The 24,979-nt window shown below is 39.3% G+C and overlaps 1 protein-coding gene across 2 annotated transcripts in view; it reads left to right on the forward strand.

The window, feature by feature from the left end:
* Positions 1-24,979, forward strand: part of PLCE1 (phospholipase C epsilon 1) — a 321,900-nt gene that overhangs the window by 19,238 nt on the left and 277,683 nt on the right. For both annotated transcript variants that reach the window (XM_049646407.1, XM_049646408.1), the window contains exon 2: positions 18,226-19,778. In XM_049646407.1, coding sequence (XP_049502364.1) covers positions 18,576-19,778 — 1,203 coding nt within the window. In that variant the 5' untranslated portion in view covers positions 18,226-18,575. The remainder of the gene's footprint in view (positions 1-18,225; positions 19,779-24,979) is intronic.

Raw genomic sequence — 24,979 nt, forward strand, 5'->3', positions numbered from 1 at the left:
TTGAGCACCCGTCTTCCCTCTCTACCATGTCCATGGACACCCATGGGTATGTCAGAGACATATACTTTCAGAAGCTCCCAAGGGGAGCTTCAGGGGATATACTTTCAGAAGCTCCCAAGCTGTGGGCAGGAAGGGGATGAGGCTTGCTAACATGTGCCGAGAACTCTCGCTGAGCATGGGCCCTGTCACCTGGCCTTGGAGTGTGCACAGCCAATCCAGAGCTGAGGACGGGTCACCTGGGGGCCAAATTTCTTCACCATTTGTCTCTCAGTAGGTCCCTTTCACAAGGGATCCCTTAAAAGTAGGGGCATCTGGGTGGCTCAGTCAGTTAAGCATCCGACTTCATCTTAGGTTGTGATCCTGTGGTCTGTGAGTTCGAGCCCCATGTTGGGCTCTGTGCTGATGCCTCAGAGCCTGGAACCTGCTTTGGATTCTGTGTCTCCCTCTCTCTCTGCCCCTCCCCTGGTCATGCTCTGTCTCTCTCTCTCTCAAAAATGAATAAACATAAAAAAAAAAAAAAAGTAAATCGCACCTCTTTGCAGTTCAGCAGGAAGGAGTATCACAAACTTCTCTGCAAGGCAGCTAAGAGGTTAGCATTCTGCCCTGGTTTTTTTTTCCTTTTTTGTGATAAAGTATACATAACACAACATTGGCCATTTTAGCCATTTTTCAACGTTTTTTTTTTTTTTTTTTTTTTTTATTCATTTTTGGGACAGAGAGAGACAGAGCATGAACGGGGGAGGGGCAGAGAGAGAGGGAGACACAGAATCGGAAACAGGCTCCAGGCTCCGAGCCATCAGCCCAGAGCCTGACGCGGGGCTCGAACTCACGGACCGCGAGATCGTGACCTGGCTGAAGTCGGACGCTTAACCGACTGCGCCACCCAGGCGCCCCCATTTTAGCCATTTTTAAGTGTTCATTTCAGTGGCATCAAGTACAGTCCCATTGTTGTGTAGCCATCAATACCATCCATCACCAGAACTATTTCATCATCCCAAACTGACAGTCTGTACCAGTTCAGCACTAACTCCCAGCCACCCTGTTTTAAAGCCCTCATGGGGCACTGGGTGGCTCAATCAGTTACGTGTCCAGCTCTTGGTTTCGGCTCAGGTCATGGTCTCGCAGTTTGTGAGTTTGAACCCCACATCAGGGTCTGTACTGACAGCGTGGAGCCTGCTTGTGATTCTCTCTCCCTCCCTCTCTGCCCCTCCCCTGCTCGTGCTCTCTCTCTCTCTCAAAATAAATAACCTTTAAAAAAAAAACTAATAATAAAGCCCTGATGGATCATGGGTAATGAAGAAATGAATGCCATTTTACAAAAGCCTTTTCCCCCACCCCCGATTAGTTTAGCCTCCTTGTGTTTCATGCAGTATCATCAGTGTAGTCTGAAGACAGTTGGCACCAGAGTCACCTGGTCGGTGGGGGGAAGAAGGGAAGTGCCTATTGAAATTTAGATCTCTCCTCGCCTTCCTGAATCAGAACATCTTGGGCTAGCACCCAGGCGCGTGTATTTGTACCAAGTCCTCACATGATGTAAATGTGAGAATCACTGGTTTCAGTCTCATGGGAAGAGCACGTGAGGAAGAATATTAGCTAGGGCATAAAAGGCTTGCTATGGGGAAGTAACTACCTGCATTTGAATGTCTGCTTCCCCAGTGGCTGGCTGGATAATTCTGGGCAAGTTGCTTAATCTCTAAACCTGTTTTTCTTTTTCTTTTTTTTAATCTCCAAATTGGAAATTGTGGGCTTAGTATGTGCCTCACCAGAGTTACTGTGACGATTGAATAAGACAGGAGGTGCTCAGATCTTGATGTGGCCTAGAGGTGATGAGGTGACCCAAGAGACTGACTTACATGGGGTAGTTCTGTTTTCTTGAGGAGTTATGGGTAAAGTGGATCAAAGTTTGCTACTCCAAGTGTTTTGTCTCTGCTGTCATCCCACTGCAGGAAGGCAACCAATGTCATTAGTCAGGATAGGAAATATATAGAATGCTTGCAACAACTGAGAGTGTAGAATATTTTCCTTGAAAAATCTTTTCAGAGACAGATTCATGTGGAGAAAGTCCTGAGAGGAATGGTTAGTTGATTGGCAGTAATGCATGTGGTGCTTAGTTGTGGGAAATAATTAAGAAAATGAAGCTCTGGCACCCGTCCTAGATACTTATCACCACGCCACTCTGGAACAAGGGCAATTAAGGTTGTCTCAAGAATGTTCTGGATGGTAGGTGCAGCAGTAGTTTGAGAGTGATCAAAGAAGCTTCCTGAATAGAATGTGGCTGTGGAGAAAGGAAGGTAGAGGGGGCTCAGGAGTGATGAACAGGACACAAAAGTGGGGGTGAATAGGCAGGTTCGGGGAGCAGCAGAGCAGACCCCCCTGGCTGAGGTGAGTGTCAAATTGGTGGGTTGGAGAGTCTGGTTTTGATTAGATCACCCTCAAACTTGGCTCTGTTCCTCCTAGTTTAATATTATAAACAACACCTGAACCTAGCATATATCTCTTTGATAAATTTCAATTAGAGTCAGTAGTTTTATGGAACATTTATACTTAGTGCCTAGCATAGGATTTGGCACATAGTTAGGTGTTTAAAAAAACTTCTTTTGAATAAGTGCACGAATGAATCATACTCTTTTGGTTGACCAGCCATTTCAAGAAAGATCGAGTGGAAGTTATTGTATTCCACGGATGGGGCAGTATTATAAATATATTAAACAGGCGAGATTAGGCTTGATTTCAGGGGAGCAGATTATATAATTTTCCCTGATCTCCTCCTTTTTAAAATAATGTTTAGAACATTAGGAAAGGGAATGTTGATGTTTATATAGATTTCATTACGTTCAAAAGTTATTCCTTTAGATAATACACAACCGAAGCAGGATAAAAATGGAGTATACAATATAATTTCAGTTTTAAATTTCAGTTTAAAAGATGTATGTTCATGGAAAACTGGAAGGAAGTTATAAGAAAATTAGGACTTACCTAATGATCTTACCTTATCTTTTCTACTTTATGCTTATCAGACTTTTTTCAAATTTTCTATGGTAAATCTGTATTGCTTTATAATCAGAAAAATATAACATGTGCTATTTGTTAAACAGTATGGAACATGGTACAACACTCTTGCCAAAACTTGCTTTTTTTTTATTTTAGCCGTGGAACTTCTAAAAATCATAACTAGTATTTGGAATAATGATATAATGGTAACAAAATGAACTGCACCTTACCAACTGTCATGTGACATCATTGATTTCCTGAGGAGCCCACACCACCCACATCCTGAGATTGGCCAACTCATGGCTCCTTGCTTCCTCCTGCATATCCTCACCCTCCCTAGATACTCACTACCCTCCATCACTTGTTAGAGGCTCAAGAATGTCCTGAAAGCTGGTAATACAGGTCTGAGCAACCCTGCTTGTTTCAGATTGTGGACTCGGAAGCAGCTCTGTACTTTGGGTGACACTGCCCTGAAAAATAACAAGAATGTCAAGGTACTGACTTACAGGCTAAAAAAATGTAAACAACAACAACAAAAACAAAATACAAAAAGCTTATTTGCCTCATTTTTTTTCAATTAGGTAAAAAGTATGAATAATATTTCTTCTCCCATTTGGATGATGACTTCGTGAGAAATCAGAGGCACAACTAAAATGGACATTGAGTTTTAATGAGGTGTTCCATTTGCATTTTTAACTCTACTGAAAACAATCCAGTAGAATCATATCAGCTGTTTGTCAGCTGTTGGCTTGGGCTTCCACCCAGAATTTGATGTCACTGGTGGACATCCATAAGGAACAAGAGTAATTTTTAAGCTTGTTGACCAGAAGACCTCTGAAGACCTTTGTTGGTGCTGGTGTTAAATATAATGTAAATATAAAAAAGCAAATGGCTAGAAATGGTTATCTTATGCATTAAGTATGTGGATTTAAAATGCTTTCCATCTGTTAGGGCTTTATAGGCGAATCTCTATGAAACTGGAGAGTTATTTAGTCTGGAAAATGTTTTACTCCGTGAGATGATGAAATGTAGGCTAGATATCAGATGTGGGGGACCCAGGTAGGAAGGAGATCAAGAAACACAGGCATGAAGAAAAGAGTTTGCAGGAGCTGAATCATATCCTATATTGATTAAATCAGGATCATTTTACTGAGAGACTGTAATGTGAGAATGTGTTAGGGTAGTAGAGCTGTTCTGTTATGTTTATCTCATCCAGAGTAAGTTACATTTCATCACATGTATTTTTAATTCTTTGGAAATACAATTACATTAATTGAGGAATGACTTATAGAATACCAGTTTGAAAAAAAAAATTAGTGAATGGGTGTGTTGATATTGCAAACTATCAATTAATTAAAAATTGCTTGTTACATGAGTTATATGTACCCCAAATGAATGGTGGCAATTGGCTGTTTGGGGAAGCCTGTTATATTTTTAATGCATAGGATAGGTAATGCAAGGGCTTTAAGGAAGTGGCTCTGGGTTCTTCCCACTTTTCTCTTCCCCTTCATTGCAAGGCTTCCACAATGAGTGCCTTGACCTGATGGGAGAACTTTCTAGCACCTATCCAGGATGGTTCTGCTGCTTCTGCTGCCGTTGTGCTTAGTGAGGGCAGAGTAGCCTCTGGCATATACTCTGACATGCCAGTCAGCCTACAATCTTCCATCCCATCTCCAAGACATGGCCAAAATTCCCTCTTTCCTCCATTTTCTCCCTGGCCTTACTTCCTAGGGCAGAGTCCTCTTTTAAAGACTATGACATTCTCTGGGAAGTCTTTGCTGATAAGACTTGAGTTCATGCTGATTTCTGCCATTTGTATCGTCATTTTTTTTAATCAGTTGCTTAATTAATACACACATTATTGAATGATTCTGTCACTTTTTAACTGCCTGGACTATTCAGTGTTTTATGTTATTAGCTCATATCATAAGTTTTTTCTTTATGGCTCCATAATAGCAAATGATTTTCTTGTAGGCAGGGATTGTGCCTTTCTCTTCTTGTGAAGTCATGTAGTCCCTTGCACTCATGCTAGCACCCAGTACACTTGTAGAGACAAACTTAAAGAATAATTTAACTGCTTGCACTGGATGAGATTTTTTTAAAAAAATCATCACCTACTAACATATAAATAATGTTCTGGACAAAGCAATATGTGAGCAAATATTTATTGAGCCTTTGTTATTATAGTCCTGGGGGGGTGATTTAAAAGAAATAAACATGGTTTTACATCAGGAAGGAATATGTGATGACTCTGGAACAGTTTTTATAATGATGAGAATAAAGGGTACTATTTTTTGAGGAATTAGTACTTTATAGTATTATTGTGAAGGTTACATGAGAAACTATTAGCCTCTCCCCATTTTACAGATATAAAAATTAAGCCTTAGCAAGGTTAACTGGAGATGGGATCCAAACTCAGATTGAATGATTCCACTGCCGTAGTGCTATGTCAGCACCATATTGTACAATTGAACAGGTTGTTCAGTGCTGAGAGCTGGCTGAGAGCACAGGTGGGATTGAAATGCAGCCTGCAGTCTACTGGAAATGCTGATAGGGGTAAAGTATATAGTTGGAGGAGTATACACCACCCCTTTGTGCCATTTTATAGTCTTATCTGTGCTATACTATACAGTTCACAAGCCACATACAGCCATTGAGCACTCAGAATGTGGCTAGTGCAGCTTAGGGGCTGAATTTTTAATATACTTAATTTAAGTTAAATTTTTACTTAAATGGCCACATGTGGCTAGTAGCTACTATATTAGCACAGGTGTAAAACTTCATATAAATGGAATCATTCAGTGTCTGGCTTCTTTCACACAGCCTAATGTTTTTAAGCTTCATCCATATATGTTGTAAAATCAGAATATCATTCCTTTTATTCCTGAGCAGTATTCTAGTGTATGAATATACCACAGGTGGTTTATTTATCTGTTGATAGACTTTTGGGTTGCTTCCAGGTTGGGCTGTTATGAATAAAGCTGCTAAAGCCATTTGCATATAAGTCTATTTGTGGATATATGCTTTTATTTTATTTCTGCCAGTGGAATTTTGTCATCTGGTAAATGTATATTTAACTTTATAAGAAACTGCCAAACTGTTTTCAAAAGTGGCTATACCATTTTACATTCCCACCACAATATTCCATTTTCTCCACGTTCACACCAACTTTGGTATGGCTAGTCATTTTAATGTTAGCTATTCTAGTGGGGATGAATTCTATCTCATTGTGATTTTAATTGGTATTTCTCTGATGACTAATGACATTGAACATCTTTTCATGTCCTTTTATGTCATTTGTATTCTTTGGTAAAGTGCTTATTCAAACTTTAGCCCACTTTAAAAAATAGTGTTGTTTGTCTTCTCATTATCAAGTTGTAGAAGTTTTTTTATGTATTCTGGGTGCAGATTCTTTATTAGATATTTATCTTACAGATATTTTCTACCATACAGTAATGGAGTATCTTTGGAAGAGCAGGTGTTTTTAATTGTGTTGCAATTTATCCATTTGTTTTTCTTTTGTGTTCAGCCTAAGAAATTTCTGCTTACTCCAGTGGTTCTAAAGATTTTCTCCTATATTTCCTATTGGAACTTTTGTAATTTTGGCTTTTACATGTAGGATCCATTTTGTGATGCATTTTGAGTTAACTTTTGTGTGTGGTGTGAGGAAAGGATTGAGCTTCATATTTTTTTCGTATAGAAATTTTGTTGATCTGTCACAATTTCCTTATATTCTATATATATATATATATATATATATATATACACACACACACACACATATATAAATATATACACACATATGTATGTGTATATATATGAAGTATTCATGTATTTATGAAGTATTTGTTCAAATCTCTTGTCCATTTAAAAGCAATTGTGTTGTTAACTGCTTATTGAGTTATAAGAGTTTTATGTATTTTCTGGATATAGGCACTTTTGCAGATGCATGTTTTGTGAATATTTTCTCCCAATCTGTGCTTTGTCTTTTTTTTTCTTTTTTCTTGCTTTTAGAGAAGAACTTTTAAAATTTGACTAAGTCCATTTTGTCTTTTTTTTTCCCTTTGTGTCCTAAGAATTTTTTCTGTATCCCAAGGTCATGAAGATTTTACCTGTTTTCTTCTAGATGTTTTATAGTTTTCAATTTTATTTTAGCTTTATAGTCCATTTTGAGTTAATTATTGTGTATGGTGTGATATAGGGGCTGGTGTTCATTTTCTTTTCTTTTCTTTTTTTTAATTTTATTTTAGAGAGAACGCATGAGTGGGGGAGAGGAGCAAGGGGCAGAGCAAAAGAGAGAATCTCATGGAGCATGGAGCCTAACATGGGGCTCTATCCCACAACCCTGGGATTATAACCTGAACTGAAATCAAGAGTTGGACGTTCAACTGACTCAGTTTGATAAAGGGCATTTAAAATACACAGCTAATATCACATTAAATAGTGGCATATTTAATACTCTCCCTCTGAGACTGAGAACAAGGCAAGGATGTATGGTCTCCATAGTTCTGTTAGTATCATAATTGGAGATCCTAGCTTGTGCAGTAAGGCAAGAATAAAAAGTATGCATTTTGGAAAGAAGTAAATAAACCTTTCTTTATATGAAGATGACATGGATGTCCATATAGAAAATCCCGAGTCATCTACAAAATATCTGTGAAAGTAATAATTGTATTTAGCAAGGGTATAAGTTACATTGTCTAGACACGATATTCAATTGTATTTCTGCATACTAGCTGCGTACAACTGGAAAATGAAATGTAAAATAATTCCATTTCTAATAACAACACTAACATAGGAACAAATTTAACAAAAGGTGTGCACGACCTCTGTATAGATAAATACAAAATATTGCTAAGATAAATTAAAGAAGATATGTATGGGGCTTCCAGGCTAGTGAACATGTGGAGATTTGGGGAGGGTAGTGTGCTTGGAGACGGCATGGAAGCTACTTACCATTTTCTCATACCTTGCCCTGTGCTTCTCTTCCATCTGGCTGTTCCTGAGTTGCATGTTTATAATAAACAGTAATCTGTGTCTCAGCCTCTCAGCCATGACTTTCAAAAGAGCAAATTCATCGTGGAAAAAGTGGCATCACATGTCAGACTCTCTTCTCTGGGCTTCCCTGGTCTAACTGCCTTGGTAACTCTTTGGCACCTTCATGGAAGGTTCCAGATGAACCAAAAATTGTTGAGGAACCACGAGATAATCCTTTGTTTCAATAACTTATTAAGAGTTCATATTCAGACAACAATACTATGCATGATTTGATTTTCCTGTGTAGGCTCCGCAGGGCTGTGTGGTTGACTCTGCCCCCACCCCTACACAACATAGCCAATTTACTCCCCCGCTATCCTCTGCCTCCTGTGAGCACACCCAATTCAGCTGAGCGAAATTTCAGCACACACACAGTAAAAACAGACTGCCCATGTAGCAGCTCTTTCATCCATGACATGCAGAAAATAGTCGAGAAGGGCTTCCTGTCTCCTCAGGATCTACAGAGTTTTCTTTTTTTAAGTTTGCGTTTACATAAATATCACTCGTAACTGAGACAGCTGCTAGGCCCAGCTATCACACAACATGTTGTATTAGTAAAAGTAATAAACGTGTAGGAGCTATTTTACCTAAACATAGTTTAAAGCCAATTTAGGGCTGCTGGGGTGGCTCAGTCGATTAAGTGTCCGACTCTTGGTTTTGGCTCAGGTCATGATCTCAGTTTTTGAGTTTGAGCCCTACATTGGGCTCTACACTGACAGTGGGTAGCTTGCTTGGGATTCTCTCTCTCTCCTTCTCTGCCCCTCCCCTGCTTGTGCTCTCTGTCTGTCTCTCTCTCTCAAAATAAATTAAAAAAAAAACTTAAAAAAAAGCCAATTTAATTCCAGAGCACATCTTGTTCTCAGCATTTTGTTTTTATTTATTTATTTATTTTTTAATTTTTTTTAACGTTTATTTATTTTTGAGACAGAGAGAGACAGAGCATGAACGGGGGAGGAACAGAGAGAGAGGGAGACACAGAATCGGAAGCAGGCTCCAGGCTCTGGGCCATCGGCCCAGAGCCCGACGCGGGGCTCGAACTCACGGATCGTGAGATCGTGACCTGAGCTGAAGTCGGACACTCAACCGACTGAGCCACCCAGGCGCCCCAGCATTTTGTTTTTAAAATACTATTAGATGTCCATGACAGTTCTAATATAAAGGCATTTCAAAGTAAATATTAGCTCTGAGGATATCATATATTTGTTTTATGCAAAGCTTTTAAATAATAATAAAATAGTTAGCAAATGGCCAAAAAGATATATGTATATATACATAGATGTGTGTGTGTGCATATACATACATATATTCTCCGTATATATGGAGAGAAAGAGAAAGAGCTATAGTGCTAACTAGCTGTATCATGTTTATGGATTAGAAACCTCAATATTATTAAAATGTTATTTCTATATAATTGATAATTTACATTACCACTCCCAGGCAAAGGAATTTTTTTTGTTTTTTTAAGAAATTGAGGATGTTCTTAAGGATTAGGATAAAGTGTGGCTTTACTACACTGGATAAAATGGAACTCTGTTTTTTCTCAAGTAAAAAGAGTGATATGATGAAAATGCTGTTTGGGGAGGATTTTTCTGAAGGTAATATGGCATGGATTGAAACAGGAAAAGGTTAGAATTTAGAAGACTGAAAGCCCTTAAGGAATCCAGGTCCTAATGGACAAATATTGGGCTCAAAGAGCCATGGAAAAGAAGGAAAGAATCAAATGTCTGTTGAGACCAACTGTATACCTTGATACCGTGTCAGGAATGTGGGATGCAGGGTATCTCCAAAACTCCTTAAGTTTAAAGATGCAAGGTCTCTGTTCTTCACAAGCTTTCAATTCATGCAGTGGTCCTATATAGTTAATAGCTACAGTATAGTGTTTCATGACATGTTTGTACTGGTGAAATGTAGGGAGAACTGTGGGAAACAGATAAGAGCAATTAATGCTGACAGTGGGTATCAGGGAGGGTTACAGAGGGGAAATGCCACTGGAGTTGGGTGAAGGAGTCTTAGCAGAGTTAGAAAACAGTGGGAAGGGAAATGCACAGAGGCATTAATGCTAGGCTGGTTCAGTACATGGCAAAAAGACCAGTATGACAGGATATTTTCTCCTAGGTATTGGTCAGAGATGAAGCTGAAAAAAATAGACTGGGACTAAATCATGGAGGGTCTAATGCAACCTTCTGACTCTCACTTTTTCTCTTTTCTCATCTCTTATCAAAAACATACATCTCTGTGTGCATGTGCATGTGCGCACATACATACGACTCCAGAATTTCTTTACATATTTGTACCGTAGCAAAGGAGAGGGAGTGCTGTGAATGTCACAACACCACAATCCTATCTGCCTCCACTCTTGGCTTAAAATTCTACTAATGTCTTTGATTCCATATTTCTAAGAGAGCAATAGGGAGAGAGGGGTGATTTGCAGACTAATCAGAGACTGTGTTTCCAGTGAGGATTTCCTTTCTTTGGGAGTTTTACAGTTGAGAATTAACCTGTTATGAACAAACTTTTTTTGTGATCCTCTATTTTTCTATATTGGCAACCTCGTCAATGTATTAGTTAAAAAATATTTGTATAACTTTCTCACCTAACTATCAGTTAACTCCTGATATTTAATATGCACAGAGTATAAAGATTAGGGTTATCTCTGGGTTTTCTGGGTCACAAGTCTAGCATCCCAGACTCTGAAACTTTTCCAATAAAGGGAGTGGAAATTACAAAGGGTTAAGTCTTTAAGGTCTTGGAAGAGGACCCAGATTAGTACACCAGTGCCTTTGTGGAATGTTTTAAAAGCTTTGTTTCTTTGTAAGTTTTGGAGTTTCCATCATAATAGTTCAGAGAAAGGAGGCCAGGAGGGAGTGGAGCAGCAGACATTCAGTGGAGAAGAAAGAGTGAAGACTGACTCATCATGTAGGGCTTGGGTGTGGGTGTGCCTGTAGTAGGGAGAAAGGGAGGAAGGGTTGTGTAGGCAAAATATTTTCTTTAATCTCACTGCAGAATGGGCTTTGGGGAAGAGAATGCATAAGTAGATAACTGTGGCACAGTTATTTATCTGTCATACACATGATACTGAAAGGAACTCTATAAAATCCTTTAGGTTTAAAGATGAAATAGAGACTATTGCATTCTGTTATCAGCTTTGACAGTTGCCCTAGTGTTTCTTTCCATGCTGGTGAAATTACTGAGCAACTTTCCCTTTCTTTGATTGGAGTCAATGTTCTCCTAAGAACTTCAGATGAGTCTATAGTTATGCATTGTATTTTCCTACTTCTTTATCTTTCTTCATGCTGTTCCTTTTACCCAAGGTATTTTTCTTGGTTATGGATACAACTAATTCCTACCTCTTTGCGAAGTTCCAGGTTAAATCTTCCTCCATCAGAGCTTTCCTGATCTCCTGTTCCATAACCACCTTGCCTTCTTAACTCTGGAAGATAACAGGTACTTAATAAATAACCGACAGTTGTCTGATAGTTTTTGTTGTTGTTAAACCCCACATCCTTCTGACATTGACAATCATAAAAACCAATGTGTTTGCATTTAATATTTTTCTCATTTAATTGTTCTTTATGACACAATCATCTGGCCTTAAATATTAAATAAATCTAACAACCTAATAAATAAATTAGCGACATACTGTGAATTAGTGAATATAACTTCCCCTCCAATGCAGGAATTCACTATATAGCTTCCTTGTTATATCACATCTCTGTACTTTTAGATAAGCCATTCAAATATTCTGAGAATCATCCATAAAATGGGGTGATAATAGTATTCACACCTATTAGTTAGGGAAAAGTTTTGATGTGAATGACAGAAAACCTAAAATAATGGTGGCTTAAACAATATAGAATTTTATTTTTCTTTCCCCCAAATCCAAGACTTCTGTCTTGTTTCTTTACTATGAAAGGTGTCCATTCTTGTGTTTACCTCATGGTCTAATATAGCTACTTCAGCTCCAGTCATCATGCCTTCCTTCCAGCCAGCAGAAAGTAGAAAGGGGGAGGAGAAAGGCACACCCTTTCTGTTCAAAAAATCTTCCCAGAAATAACAAACCTCTTCTGCTTATATCTAATTAGTAATGACAGTGATATGGCTATATCTAGCTATAAGGGAGGCCATTAAAGGGATGACCATATGCTTGGCCAAAATTCAGAAGTTCTATTATTGAGAAAAAGTGAGAACAGATTTTGAGGGACAATTAGTAGTTTCTGCCACCCTACCGATAATGCTATTATAAAGATTAAGGGATATTATGTACACTGTGCTTAGAACATGCCTGTTACATGATACATGATCAATAAGTATTTGTCATTATTTTTTAAATTAAACATTATAGACAGTATTCATTCATTCTAATATTTGTTCAACACCTATTGAACACCTGCTATGCTGAACACTATGCCTCTCTATTTAAATCTTTATATCAACGGTGAGAAGACTACTATCCAGAATAGCTTCTCCCTTGTTAAATAGCTCTACAAGTTAGAGTTCTTTATCAAGCTAAGCCAGAGCATGCCTCCCCGATAATTCATTTGTTTTGGCCATGATCCTGCCTTTTGAAACAATATGTAACAAGAATATTTCCTCACCTTAGTTCTTCAATTACATGAAGATGGGTATACCTCCCACTCAGTTTTCTGGCTCTAACCAGGCATTTTATTAACTTATTTATCTAGCAAACAGTTTGTCAAACTTTTTCTATAAAGGGTTAGATGGTGAATATTTCTAGCTTTGCAAGCCACATAGTTTCTGTCAGTTTATCACCTCTATCATTGTAATGCAAAAGCAGCCATAGACATTACATAAATGAATGGCCATGTCTGTGTTCCAATAAAATTTTATTTACCAAAATGGATAGCAGGTCAGATTTGGACCTTGGTATGTAGTTTGCCAGCCCCTAATTTAGCCCATGGAAATTTATCAGCAAGGTTATTTGTGACTGATATTTCCCTACCCCGAAGCTATAAATTTACTCTGTGTCACTCCTGATTCTTCTTAAACCTTTCATTTCTTTATCTTGTGTTACCACTTTGGCTAAGATTTCCAGCACCACCTACATAGCCCTATCATTGCATGGCCAGTCATTCCCTAGACATATTATCCATTCCAATTCATCTCTAGCTTAGAAATGCTACTTTGACAAGTTCTTTCTTGTTCTACCATATTCTTAGCCCACGCATCCTTTGATCTCTCCCAGGCTGGTCCTTCTCTAGTCTTCCCTACAAACCACATTAAGAAAAGAAGAATCTTTTTCTCCATCTTTTTCTTCTTCCAAAACTGTTAGACTGTGATCTTCTTTCAAGTGCTTCAGGTTTTCTTTAGCCAACTTTAACCTATTCCATCTTCCCTCACAGACAACCTAGAGCTTCCCAAGAGGAGGGAGGTAGAAAATTAACATTTATTGATGGACATATAAAATACATGTGATTTATGCTAATGTTAAAGAAGTGGAACATATAATTCGAGATTGATCATATAGCTGGCTTGTGGTCATGCAGCTGGGATTCAGGGGGTCAGCCCCAGTTATCGAATTGAAATTTAAGTTTAAGTGAACCTGGTGAGTGGAATGGGTATTATATCTGGCAAAAGTAAATTCAACACCACGTCACCAACAGAGCTGCTTAACTTCACAAGGCATAGAATGACAAGCATTTGTCCTTAACTTTTGATTTCCAAAGCATTTTCTTCACAATCTGATCAAATAGGTAATTTTATTTCTGTCTTACAGGACAATGAGACCAAACCCAAAGTGGTTAAAATAGTTGCCTGAAGTGCCAGATGCCAATGTCTTATTGTTTTTCTCCGTGAGAATCCACATTTGGTCTTTTCTGCAAAGTTAATCCCACTTCTTTATCTAGCTGATTCCTTCTTGTCTTTCAAAACTCGGCTTGCTCATCATCTTCTTCAGGAAACCCTCCATGGCAATCACCCTCACCTTGTCCCCACTATCTGATTTAGATGCTCTTCCTCTGGGGTAACCCAGATTATAGCCCTATTTGCACTATACCTTACCTGATGATCTATTAGCTTATAAAGAAATCAAGGGGAAATTCCTGCCTCATTTAATTTTGTACTTAGTAAGAATATGTTGAGGGGTGCCTGGGTGGCTCAGTCGGTTGAGCGTCTGACTTCGGCTCAGGTCATGATCTCACAGTCTGTGAGTTCGAGCCTCGTATCGGGCTCTGTGCTGACAGCTCAGAGCCTGGAGCCTGTTTCAGATTCTGTGTCTCCCTCTCTCTCTGCCCCTCCCCAGCTCATGCTCCGTGTCTCTCTCTCTCTCTCTCTCTCTCTCTCTCTCTCTCTCTCTGTCAAAAATAAATAAACATTAAAAAAAATTAAAAAAAAAAGAATATGTTGAATAAAGGAATGACCTGAGATGGAGTCTTCAGGGAGTCAGCTCTCTCAGATGTTGTTCAGTACTGACTACCACAAAACAAAGATCTCAGCCTGCCAGAGACAAACTCAGATAAAAGAGGATCCTCCTAGAAGGCATGGATCTCTGCATCCAGCGGACATCAGAAATTCAAACCGATGAGGTTTCAAACTAGTTAGCAAGAAAGCAGCATAACTATGGTGGAGAGCACAGATTCTGGAGTCAGGTTTCTTGGGTTTGAATCCTGACTCCACCATTTTCCAGCAGTGTGATCTTTGGCAAGTGACTCAGCTTCTCTGTGCTTGGGTTTCTAATCTGTCAAATGTGGATCATAGTAGAACTGTTCTGTATTAGTTCTCTCTTGCTGTGCAACAAATTACCTCAAAACAATGTCTCAAAACAGTAAACATTTATTATCTCACATTTCCTGTGGCTCAGGAATTTGGGAACTGAGTGCTTCTGGCTCAGGCTTGCTCATGAGGTTAAAGTCATATAGACGTATAGACCATGGCTGCAGTCATGCGAAGCCTTGACTGGTGTTGGAGGATCCCCTTCCAAGATGGCTCATTCCAGTGGCTTTTGGCAGGAGGTCTCAGTTCTTGCCACAGGGAGCTCTTCCTATGTCATGACATCTGATTTCCTCCAGAACAAATGAGAGGAAGAACAAAAGGAAACCTCAATAAGTTTTATGACATTTTATGACCTATTCTCAGAAGTCATACACTGTTACTTCAACACATTTTGTATGTTGGAAAAAGTCACCAAGTACGGCCTCCATGCAAGGGGAAGGCAGTTAGACTCTACAAAGAATTTGTGGACATATTTTAAAACCATCACATTATCTTGTATGATTGAGTGAAAATTACATGAGAGAGTAATTTTGAAGTGCTTAGAACAGGGGTGAAGCAGTACATGCTTTGAATGACCTTCCTCATAGGTGAGAAAGGACAAATAACAGTCAGTCTGAAGGCTTTGGCTTTAAAAGTTACTCTAAAAAATAGAGCAAAGTTATGGAAACCCAAGGTAGTGCCAAAAGCCATTAAAATTATCTATTTGGTTCTTGACATGAAAAGTTGTTCATGAATTGGAATTTGTAAAAAAAAAAAAAAAAAGCAGGTATAAAGTAGGATATACAGCATGATCTGGTATTTGTGTAATCATATACCTATATCTCTGTGTGTTGATGCATAGGGAGCCTTATGGAAGGAGTTTACTCAAAGTATTAATAGTGGTTATCTCTGGATAGTGGGGTTTATGTTAAGTTGAAATTATTTTTGTGTTTTCCTGCATTTTTTGAATTGTTTTACACTGAGCATATTTCTCCAAAAATAATAGATGCATTTTTTTTCTGAAGAAAATTTAAAAGAAACCAGGTTGGAAGGAGGATGTGAAAGGTGGAAGGGTTAGGTTGAACCAGGACACTGCTGCTCTGTGTGGGCTCATTGACTTCCTGTGAAGTATCTGACTGACAGGATGCCCTCTGATTTTTTAAGGTAGTTGTGAAGACTGCATGTGCTGGGAGCCAGTGAGACTTTGTGGTTGCACTTGAGGGGCATATATGTAAGGGAAGAGGGGTAGGTTGCTGCTTCTTTGGGACAAGAGGAAAAGGGAGAAGCACGGGGAAGAGGGACATCTGTGTGGCAAAGGGCAAAAATGGGTTAAATCTGGTGTTGACAGCAGAGTATGAATGCTCATCAGTTGTCTTGGTAAGGACGGCTTCACTTACAAAGGAATGGTATACTTATGAAGGACACCTGTGATCCCGTGGTGCCCTGTATATCCTTGATAATTACACTTACCACACCAGATTGAAATTTGTTCAGTTCTCCCTCTCTCAATAGAATCACAAGTAGGGATATCTAGCCCCATTACATAGTTCCCAATGTAGAACAGGGTTCAATAATTTGGGGAATAAAAATAAATTATTTTTTAAGAATACTTTTCGTAAATTGAAAATTTTTATGTCCACATTCACCTGAATAATTTCTTTTTTTAAATGTAATTTCTTTAAATTAACTAATTAATAAGTTTTTAAATTTACGTCCAAGTTACTTAGCATATAGTGCAGCATGATTTCAGGAGTAGATTCCTTAATGCCCCTTACCCATTTAGCCCATCCTCCTTACCACAACCCCCCCAGCAACCTTCTTTTTGTTCTCTATATTTAAGTCTTTTATGTTTTGTCCCCCTCCCTGTTTTTATATTATTTTTGCTTCCCTTCCCTTATGTTCATCTGTTTTGTGTCTTAAATTCCTCACATGAGTGAAGTCATATGATATTTGTCTTTCTCTGGCTAATTTTGCTTAGCATAATACCCTCTAGTTCCATCCACGTAGTTGCAAATGGCAAGATTTCATTCTTTTTGATTGACTAGTAATACTCCATTGTATGTGTATACCACATCTTCTTTATCCATTCATCCATTGATGGGCATTTGGGCTCTTTCCATACTTTGGCTTGAATAATTTCTTATTAAAGTGAATGGAAAGAATACACACACACACACACACACACACACACACACATATGCACACAAAGTCACATTTGCCACTTCTGTTCTTTGTTCATCTTTTCCTCTTTTTCTGCCTTTTGATTATTTGAAAATTTTTATGGTTCTAATATTTTGGTTTATTACCTATATTTTTTCTTAAAGTGGTTGTATTGAGCTTATAGTATGCATCTTTAATTTATGACAGCCTGCCTTTAAGTAATGTTACACCAATTCACTTAGAAAATAATCTTGTAACAATATACTTCCATTTTCCTTCTCGTGATCTTGTGCTATTTTTTCCTTCTGCATGTGTTAGAAACCCCACAATACAATGCTATTATTTTTGCTTTAAAAGATTAACTATCTCAAGTGGTTTACAATTTTTAAAAAATTGTATTTACATACATACTTAACATTTTCCATGCTCTTTATTCTTTTGCATGGATCCACATTTCTGTCTGGTATTGTTTTCCTTCTAAAGGACTTCCTTTACTGTTTCTTATATGCAAATTTGTTGGTGATGAATTCTTTCAGCTTTTGTATGTCTAGAAAGTTTTTCTTTTCTTTTTGTTTTCAAAAGATATTTTTGTTGGGTATAGAATTCTAAGTTGGCAGTATTTTTTCTTTTAGTACTTTAAAGATTGACTCTACTCTCATCTGGCTTGCATTGTCTCTTATTGTGTTTTATCTTATTTTATTGTTTCCTCATGATAAGTGTACTTTTTAATCTCCATCCTCAATTTCACCCATCTCCCTAAACACCTCCCCATAGCTTGCATTGTTTCTCATGAGAAGCCTGCAACCACCCTTATCTTTGCTTCTCTCCACTTAACATGTCTTCTTTCTCTAGTTTTTATGGTCTCATTGAACACTCAACTTTCTTTCCTTTAAATAAGAACTCTGTTGGGTTCAGCCTGAGTTCCCCTTCCCTCCCCTATGGCCTAGAAACTCTCACACTGTAAGCTAGGGCATTTATAGGATTCACCTCATTTGTTGTTGTTTTCTTATTTCAGGAATCACTGTTCTGTGTTCCCTGTTGTTCAGTATTTAAAAACCATTATTTCTTTTTTTTTGTCTGATTTTTTCAGTTGTTTAAGGCAGGGGAATAATTCTGGTCTCTGTTGTTACTCTACTCTGGCTGGAAACAGAATTTCTGAAACATTAAATCAGAGAAATAAATACCAAAAACATTAAAAGTAACTATCAATTGCAAAACTCTGTTCATATTCAGAATTGGTTCATATTTTGCATTAGCTTAGAATTACAAGTTCGGTTTTAAAAATTTATTTAGTGCCACAGTGTTTGACATCATGTCTTTTTCTTACAGGAAACATTCAAACTGGATTTTTAATCGTTAGTAAGTCAGTGAGAGATCAGAAGTTGCAGAATGCAATCCCGAGTAAAAATCTCCAAAAGAATTACTTCAAATAACAGAGGAAAGAAAATTGAACTACCACCTTAAAACTCTGGTCTAGAAAAACATATTACACATGATAGGAAGTTATAACTGGAGAAATTTATTTGGCTCTTAATGCACCTGAATGAAAGGAATTGTCACACTGTTTCTCAGGACTTGTAGATCTGAGATTATTTTAATAATAAGTTGTTTTATAAAAATCTTGACATGATCAGCAGAGAGAAGAAACAGCAATAGCTAAAACCTGTGTGTTGGTCAAGATGACTTCTGAAGAAATGGCAGCTTCTGTTCTCACACCTGTGACTCAGAGAAAGGTGAAATCGTCTCCGTCGGCTTTAGATGAAAGTAGTGAAAAGGTCTCAGACGTCAGTGTTCCAAAGGCACATAGTGTCAGGCAGAGTGGTCAGACTTCCACCATCTCACGACTCAACAAGCTTAAAGAAGAATCCTCTGGAAGCAACTTGCCCAAGATTGTCTCCATAGCAAGGGAGAAGATAATGAGTGATGAGAACAGCAATGAGAAGTACTGGGAGGAAAGCATGCCAGATTCTGTGAAAAACCTCAATATTAACTGCAACAACGTACTGAAAAACAGCCAGTGCAGCCTTCCTCAGAGCCAGTGTTATGACACGTGCGATTCTGTCATGGAGGAAGGCCTGTGTTTGGAAACTGGAATCCCATCCTCACTGGAAAGAAAGGTGTTCCCTGGAATTCAACTGGAAGTGGATGGACCTCCCATGGACATTAGTCCCTTAGGAAATCAGTCGGCCATCATAGAGAGCGGCCGGGCACACCCTGACGGCAGCATGGCAGCATTTCACTTTCATTATGAAGTCGACAGAAGAATGTCAGACACTTTCTGTACCTTGTCAGACAACCTGATTTTGGATGATTGTGGTAACTGTGTACCACTGCCTGGTGTTCGTGGGGAGCGACAGAAAAATTATATGGCATATACTTGTAAACTCATGGAATTGGCAGAAAACTGTGATAATAAGAATGGGCAGCTGCAGTGTGATCATTGTGACGCCTTAAATGACAGATACTTGTGCTTCGAAGCTTCTTGCCAAAGGGCCAATGCGGTGTGTTCAAGTGACAGCTTTTGCAGGGAGGACTTTACTAACAGTCCACCTGCCAAGACCTTTCTGAGCCATTTTGAGGACTTCCCTGATAATTGTGAAGATGTAGAAGAAGATTTTTTTAAGAGCAAAAAGGAGAGGTCCACTTTGTTAGTGAGAAGATTTTGTAAAAATGACAGGGAAGTAAAGAAATCTGTATATACTGGGACAAGGGCGATCATGAGAACTCTGCCTTCTGGTCACATTGGGCTGGGAGCTTACAGTTACATTGATCAGAAGAGAAGTGGTCTCCTGCTGCCCTGTGGGAGAGTTCTGGAACGGCGGTCAGCGGTGGCAGTTAGGGAAGATGGGAGCTGGTGCCTGTCAGAAGCTCAGTGGTATTCGGTAAGGAATAAGTTTATTTTTGGTCATTTCTTTAAACTTGATCTTTTTTTTAAGTTTAGTTATTTATTTTTAGATGAGAGAGAGCGCACATGTGCATAGGCACACATGAGTGGGGGAGGGGCAAAGAGAGGAGGACAAAGAATCCCAAGCAGGTTCTGTGCTGTCAGTGCAGAGCCAGATGTGGGGCTCAAACTCAGGAACCATGAGATCATGACCTGAGCTGAAATCAAGAGTGGGAAACTCAAGTGACTGAGCCATCCAAGAACCCCAAAACTTGATCTTTTAAAATCCAATTTTCTGTTGTCTTAATTCATGGAAAGTTTTAGGCTCTGTCAAATTATGATTCTTAGGGGAAGCATTTGTAGTTACTGGAAACTTGTAGACCTAATGGATACGCGAGTCAATAGCTGTCAAGATGGAGTTAACTCTACAATGATATAAGTAACTAGATGCACATATGTGTGTCATCAGGAGTGCAGAAATTAGGGAGACTCCCAGGTTACTATATGTAGGATTAGGAGACAGACTCCTGATAATGGGAAAGTGGTTCCATTGACTGATTATCTACTTGTGCCTTTGGAGGTACATGCCTATGTCTTCTATATTTTTAGGTTGCAAGGCCTAAAAGAACTTAAGATATGGTTACCTTCATTTTCCAACCAATGTTCCCAGTTTCTTCCCTCCTCACCTTTTTTGTGCCATGGACCCCTTTGGCAATTTTGGTGAAGCCTATGGACTTAGAAGAATGCTTTTAAGTGCATCCAATGAAATACAAGGTGTTATAAAGGACACAGATTATGTGAACATATGTACACTTACCAAGATATCATTTGAAATTATGATATATGGCAGGGTAGGTGCTTCTTTGTTAACACATTAAGCAGTGGCATTTAGTGGTTCGATAACTACCATAATTCTGAAGTAGTGATGAATGTCAGTAGGGAGTAGTTTCCCTGGGACTTTCTCAATTTTAGCATTACAAATCCCTCATCCAGGGAAACCCCCTCAGTCCTGGGCAAACCAGGGCAGTTGGTCACCCTAAATATAAATACTCTTTCAGGGTTTCAACCACGACTGTATTATATAGAAATATCTGTGGTTTCCATCGGTGACAAGATCACAGGTACTGTTCTAATACTGAGACTTGTTGGTCTGTATTCATAATTGAAGGGAATGCTAAATGTCTAACTCTCACATTCCAGTGTTTCACAGTTCCTTAAAACCTGGCCTTGTGAATAAATACCCCATCTAGAAAAAACATTCCTTTTATTGAAATACAACTGGTATATTTTTATTGTCATCATCATCATCAGTCATGGAGCTAATGTTTATTTTGCATTTGACATGTGCCAGACATTGGGTCACATAATTTACATACTTGATTTCATGCAATCCTCTCAACTACCTTCTGATATTAACCCCTTTGTATTGCTAAGAAAACGGAGTCTCAGGAAAGTTATATACCTTGCCCAAGGTCACTTAACTGCTAAGTGGTATAACTAGGATTGTAATCTGGGCAGCCCAGACTCTTAGTTTCTCAGGATCCAGAAAGAAATACAATTGAGAGTAAGCTGCTAAAGGAGCAGAAGGATTCTGTTCATTTCAGTGTCTGTTGACTGAGTAACCACACTCACTGATGCTTATGGTATGTCAGACTTGGCTGTGTTCAATGTGGCGGTTCTAACCCTGCTTATGTGTTGGAATCATAGTATCCAGGCCCAATCCCAGACCCTTGGAATCACAATCGCTGGGGTAGGGCACAGCAGGAATGATTTTTAGGGTTCCTCAGGTGATTGTATGATTCTGTGGAGTTGAGAACCACTGTCCAACAACTTTGAGCTCTTTGCTCTTTGGGCAGGACATTTAGGGAATATTTGCTGTGTCCTAAAGACCCCGACACTGCGGGCTCTCGGGAGTGGCACGGCTGACCTGGGAGCCTGCCTGAAAAGTGACGACCCTTCTCTCAGGCCCTTCTCTCTGTGCATTCGACCTACTGTTCACCCAGTAAGGGTCGGCAGATTTGTTTTTGAATGTTCACCTGACTCCTTATAAAACCTGAGTCCCAAGCAAGGTGACGTCAGTGACACACAGCAACCCCCCCCCGGCCCCCAGCTCTTCTGACCAAGTTTTGTCCATGCAGGGAAAAAGGAGCTCATCACAGTAATGTGTCTTCCCAGTTAAAAAATGCAGGCGTTTTAAAAATTCATATACATCTGAAGTTGAATGTTAAGAATGCAACAGAAATTTAAATGCAGCAAAGAGAGTGGAAGCAGATTGAGAACGGTTATCAGAGCCCCCCAACACTTCTACAGGCATGGGGGTCATGCGTCTGCTATAAATAATTGCAGAATAATTTCTGGCATGATAATACTCACTCCCCTAGTTTCTGGAGCACTGCCACTTCTTCTGAGAACGTTCATGGGTCCCTAGCTCCAGTCTGCCCCTGTCAGTTAGAGGCACTGAGATGGTTCATTTCCAATGAAAAGAACCAAAGAGATGATGCAAATCATCTCCTCCCTTCTTAGTCTCTGAAGGTTGGGAGAGGTTGCCACACCTCAACCAGAGTGAAGACTCTGGAGAAGAGAGAGGAGAACTCTTCTCCTGGATTTCCAGGAGGCTGTGGCTATTTTTATTAACCTTAAAATGAAGCTGGGGAATGGGCTGACTGTCCTGTCCTTTCTGAAGGGAGAGCTCTGAAAGGAAAGATTTTGAATATTCAAACCATACCATGGAAGGAATAAATCAGTATTTTCTAAAGTATTATATCCTCTCAGTATCTCACTTTTTAGAGTCTGGTGGAAATCCTTCTCAAAGTTGTCAGATAAATTGTAGCCACTTTCCCCAGCTCCTGTATGTGGCTTCCTTCACCTAAAAAGTGCAGATGCTAATGCAATGCTCCTGTTCCTATTTTCTGATGAGTTCGCAGGTATCCATCCTGTTTCCCCAGTCAGACTGTAAGTTTCTTAAAGGGCAAGAAATGACTGTACCTTTTTTTCTGCTCTCCACGATGCAAGCATAGTGCCAAGCATATAGAAAACAGGACAATGTCATCTTAGGAACATGGTCTCTGGAGTCGTGTCAGCCTGAATTGAACGTTGACCACTGTGACTCCACCATTTACTGCTGGTATGACCTCAAGCAAGTTATTTGATCTCTTTGCTTCTAATTACCTTATATGTAAACTGGGAGTAATGATGTTGTGAGGGTATTAAATGACATGGCTCTGTGAAATAGATAGCACAGTATCTGGCAAGGAGTGGGAGCCAGTATTTTCACTCTGGCAGTTTATTATATGCTTTGTCATGAACGTGTCCCCACCTCATTCTGCCCTTTGAAGCTTCTCCCATAGGGGAGTTTATGGTGGTGTGAATTTGAGTGAATGTCCCTCAGTCTATGATGTGGTAGCTTGTACAGTCCTTCCTACACATTTAAAGAATGTGTTATTTGTCCAGTTAGTTCCTCTGCCTCACATTGAAATTTTTTCTTGTATGCCTTCGTCAAAATGACCCAATTAATTTATGTTTGCACAGCTGTGCAGTGAAGAATGGATTTGAATGGGAGACATTAATGAGGATTAATGCTTGCTGACTGACTAACCATATTGGTATCCTCCCCCCCGACTTGTGAAAAATGAAAACCCTACTCCTGACCCAGTTACAGCCACACTCCTGCTCTTCATTTATTGGCTCAGTGAGATGGCATATTTTGGCAAGTGGCTGAAGTCTCCAGACTGAAAGTTGGTTGAGGGTGTTTTCCTTTTAAAAAATTCCCTCTCTGCCTGAATTTTGGGGGGTTTAGGGTATTTAGAGTTATTCTGAATATGAAGTACACAAAGTCCCTGCCTGTGCTGGAAGTATTCATGGAACCTGAGTTCTGTGTGCACTGAAGGATGGCGTGTGGAGGAGGGGAGAGTGGCCAGGGCAGACAGGCCACCAGCTCCCGTGTTATCGCTTCATTTGTCTCCCTGCCATGGTCCACGAGAGGATTTACTGTATAAGAATGTGTGCGGCCAAACAGAAAAAGAATGAAGTTTTATTTTTTTTTTAAATCAGACTAGAAAAACAGTAAATTAAAAAGGAAAGTCACACCAGCTTCTTTGTTGCTGGTTCTTACTCTTCTTTCTTCCTTCTAAAATGTATCTTTCTTCTTCACATTTTATTCTACTCTTTAGCAGAGAGAATTAAACATAAGAGGCAATGAAAAATTTTTGAGTGTTTAACATAAATACCTTCATCAGTATTTGTGTCTTTGAGTTTATATTTTCTTTGTTATGTGTCGAGGGATCAACCAATAATAAATTTGTCTTCCGAGTGGTAACTTTTAGGAATGATCAACTATCCATTGAGTCCTGCTGTCCAGTGTTGTAATAGATGGCTGTTGAAATAGCAACATGTTTTATTTTCTCCTCTGGAAATTTGGTCTCTCTGCAGATTGGGTACAGTGTGGACCTTGAAATAATTAAAATTTCACAGTGTGTACAGACTAAGCTGAAAGCCTGGGCTTGGTAGCATGCCAGGCCTCCTCTTCCATTACTAAGGGTTATGTCAAGTTCATGACATGGGTATAGGACGATGCTGGCCCCTTCCTGCTGAGCACAGTGAAAGGGAATCCAGATCCCGGACAGACAGCCCCTGCACAGTTTAGTCACGTCTGGTGCATCAGTGGAAAATGTGACAGGCTGTCAGAAGCTGACTTTGTGATGATTGGACAGCTTTCCCTTATTAGCTGCATTGGGGCAAGTTTAAGATAAATTCACTTCCACATCTCAGTAGTTACACCAGCTCTTTGGCTAGGATTTAGCAAAAAAAAGAAAGGAAAGAAAAAGAAAAGAAAAATGTTGACCCTGGACTCTAATTTAAGGTGAATATATTCATGGCCACTGTTATTCACATGGTAGCCTTAGGACACTATCCACACTAGGATTTTTTTTTTTTTCCTTTTCCCCAGATGTCCTGAATAATGGGAATTAGCAGCCAGAGAGGCCTCATCCCTAGAAATGGGCCATGGTTAAAATGTGGCCTGAAAAGAATCAGAACCCATAGACAAGGATAAGACCATTAGATGGAGTCCTTATTTAATATACCCTGCATTTTTACACAGGAAGGACTCAGGCTGCCCACAGAATGACCCCTTGCAGTCATGAGGTCCTCTCCCCTTAATCCCCTCCCTGGGTGCTGTTTCCCTCAGGGCTCATATGCCTC

The sequence above is a fragment of the Panthera uncia genome, chromosome D2 (genome assembly GCF_023721935.1).
Source record: "Panthera uncia isolate 11264 chromosome D2, Puncia_PCG_1.0, whole genome shotgun sequence".
NCBI lineage: Eukaryota > Metazoa > Chordata > Mammalia > Carnivora > Felidae > Panthera > Panthera uncia.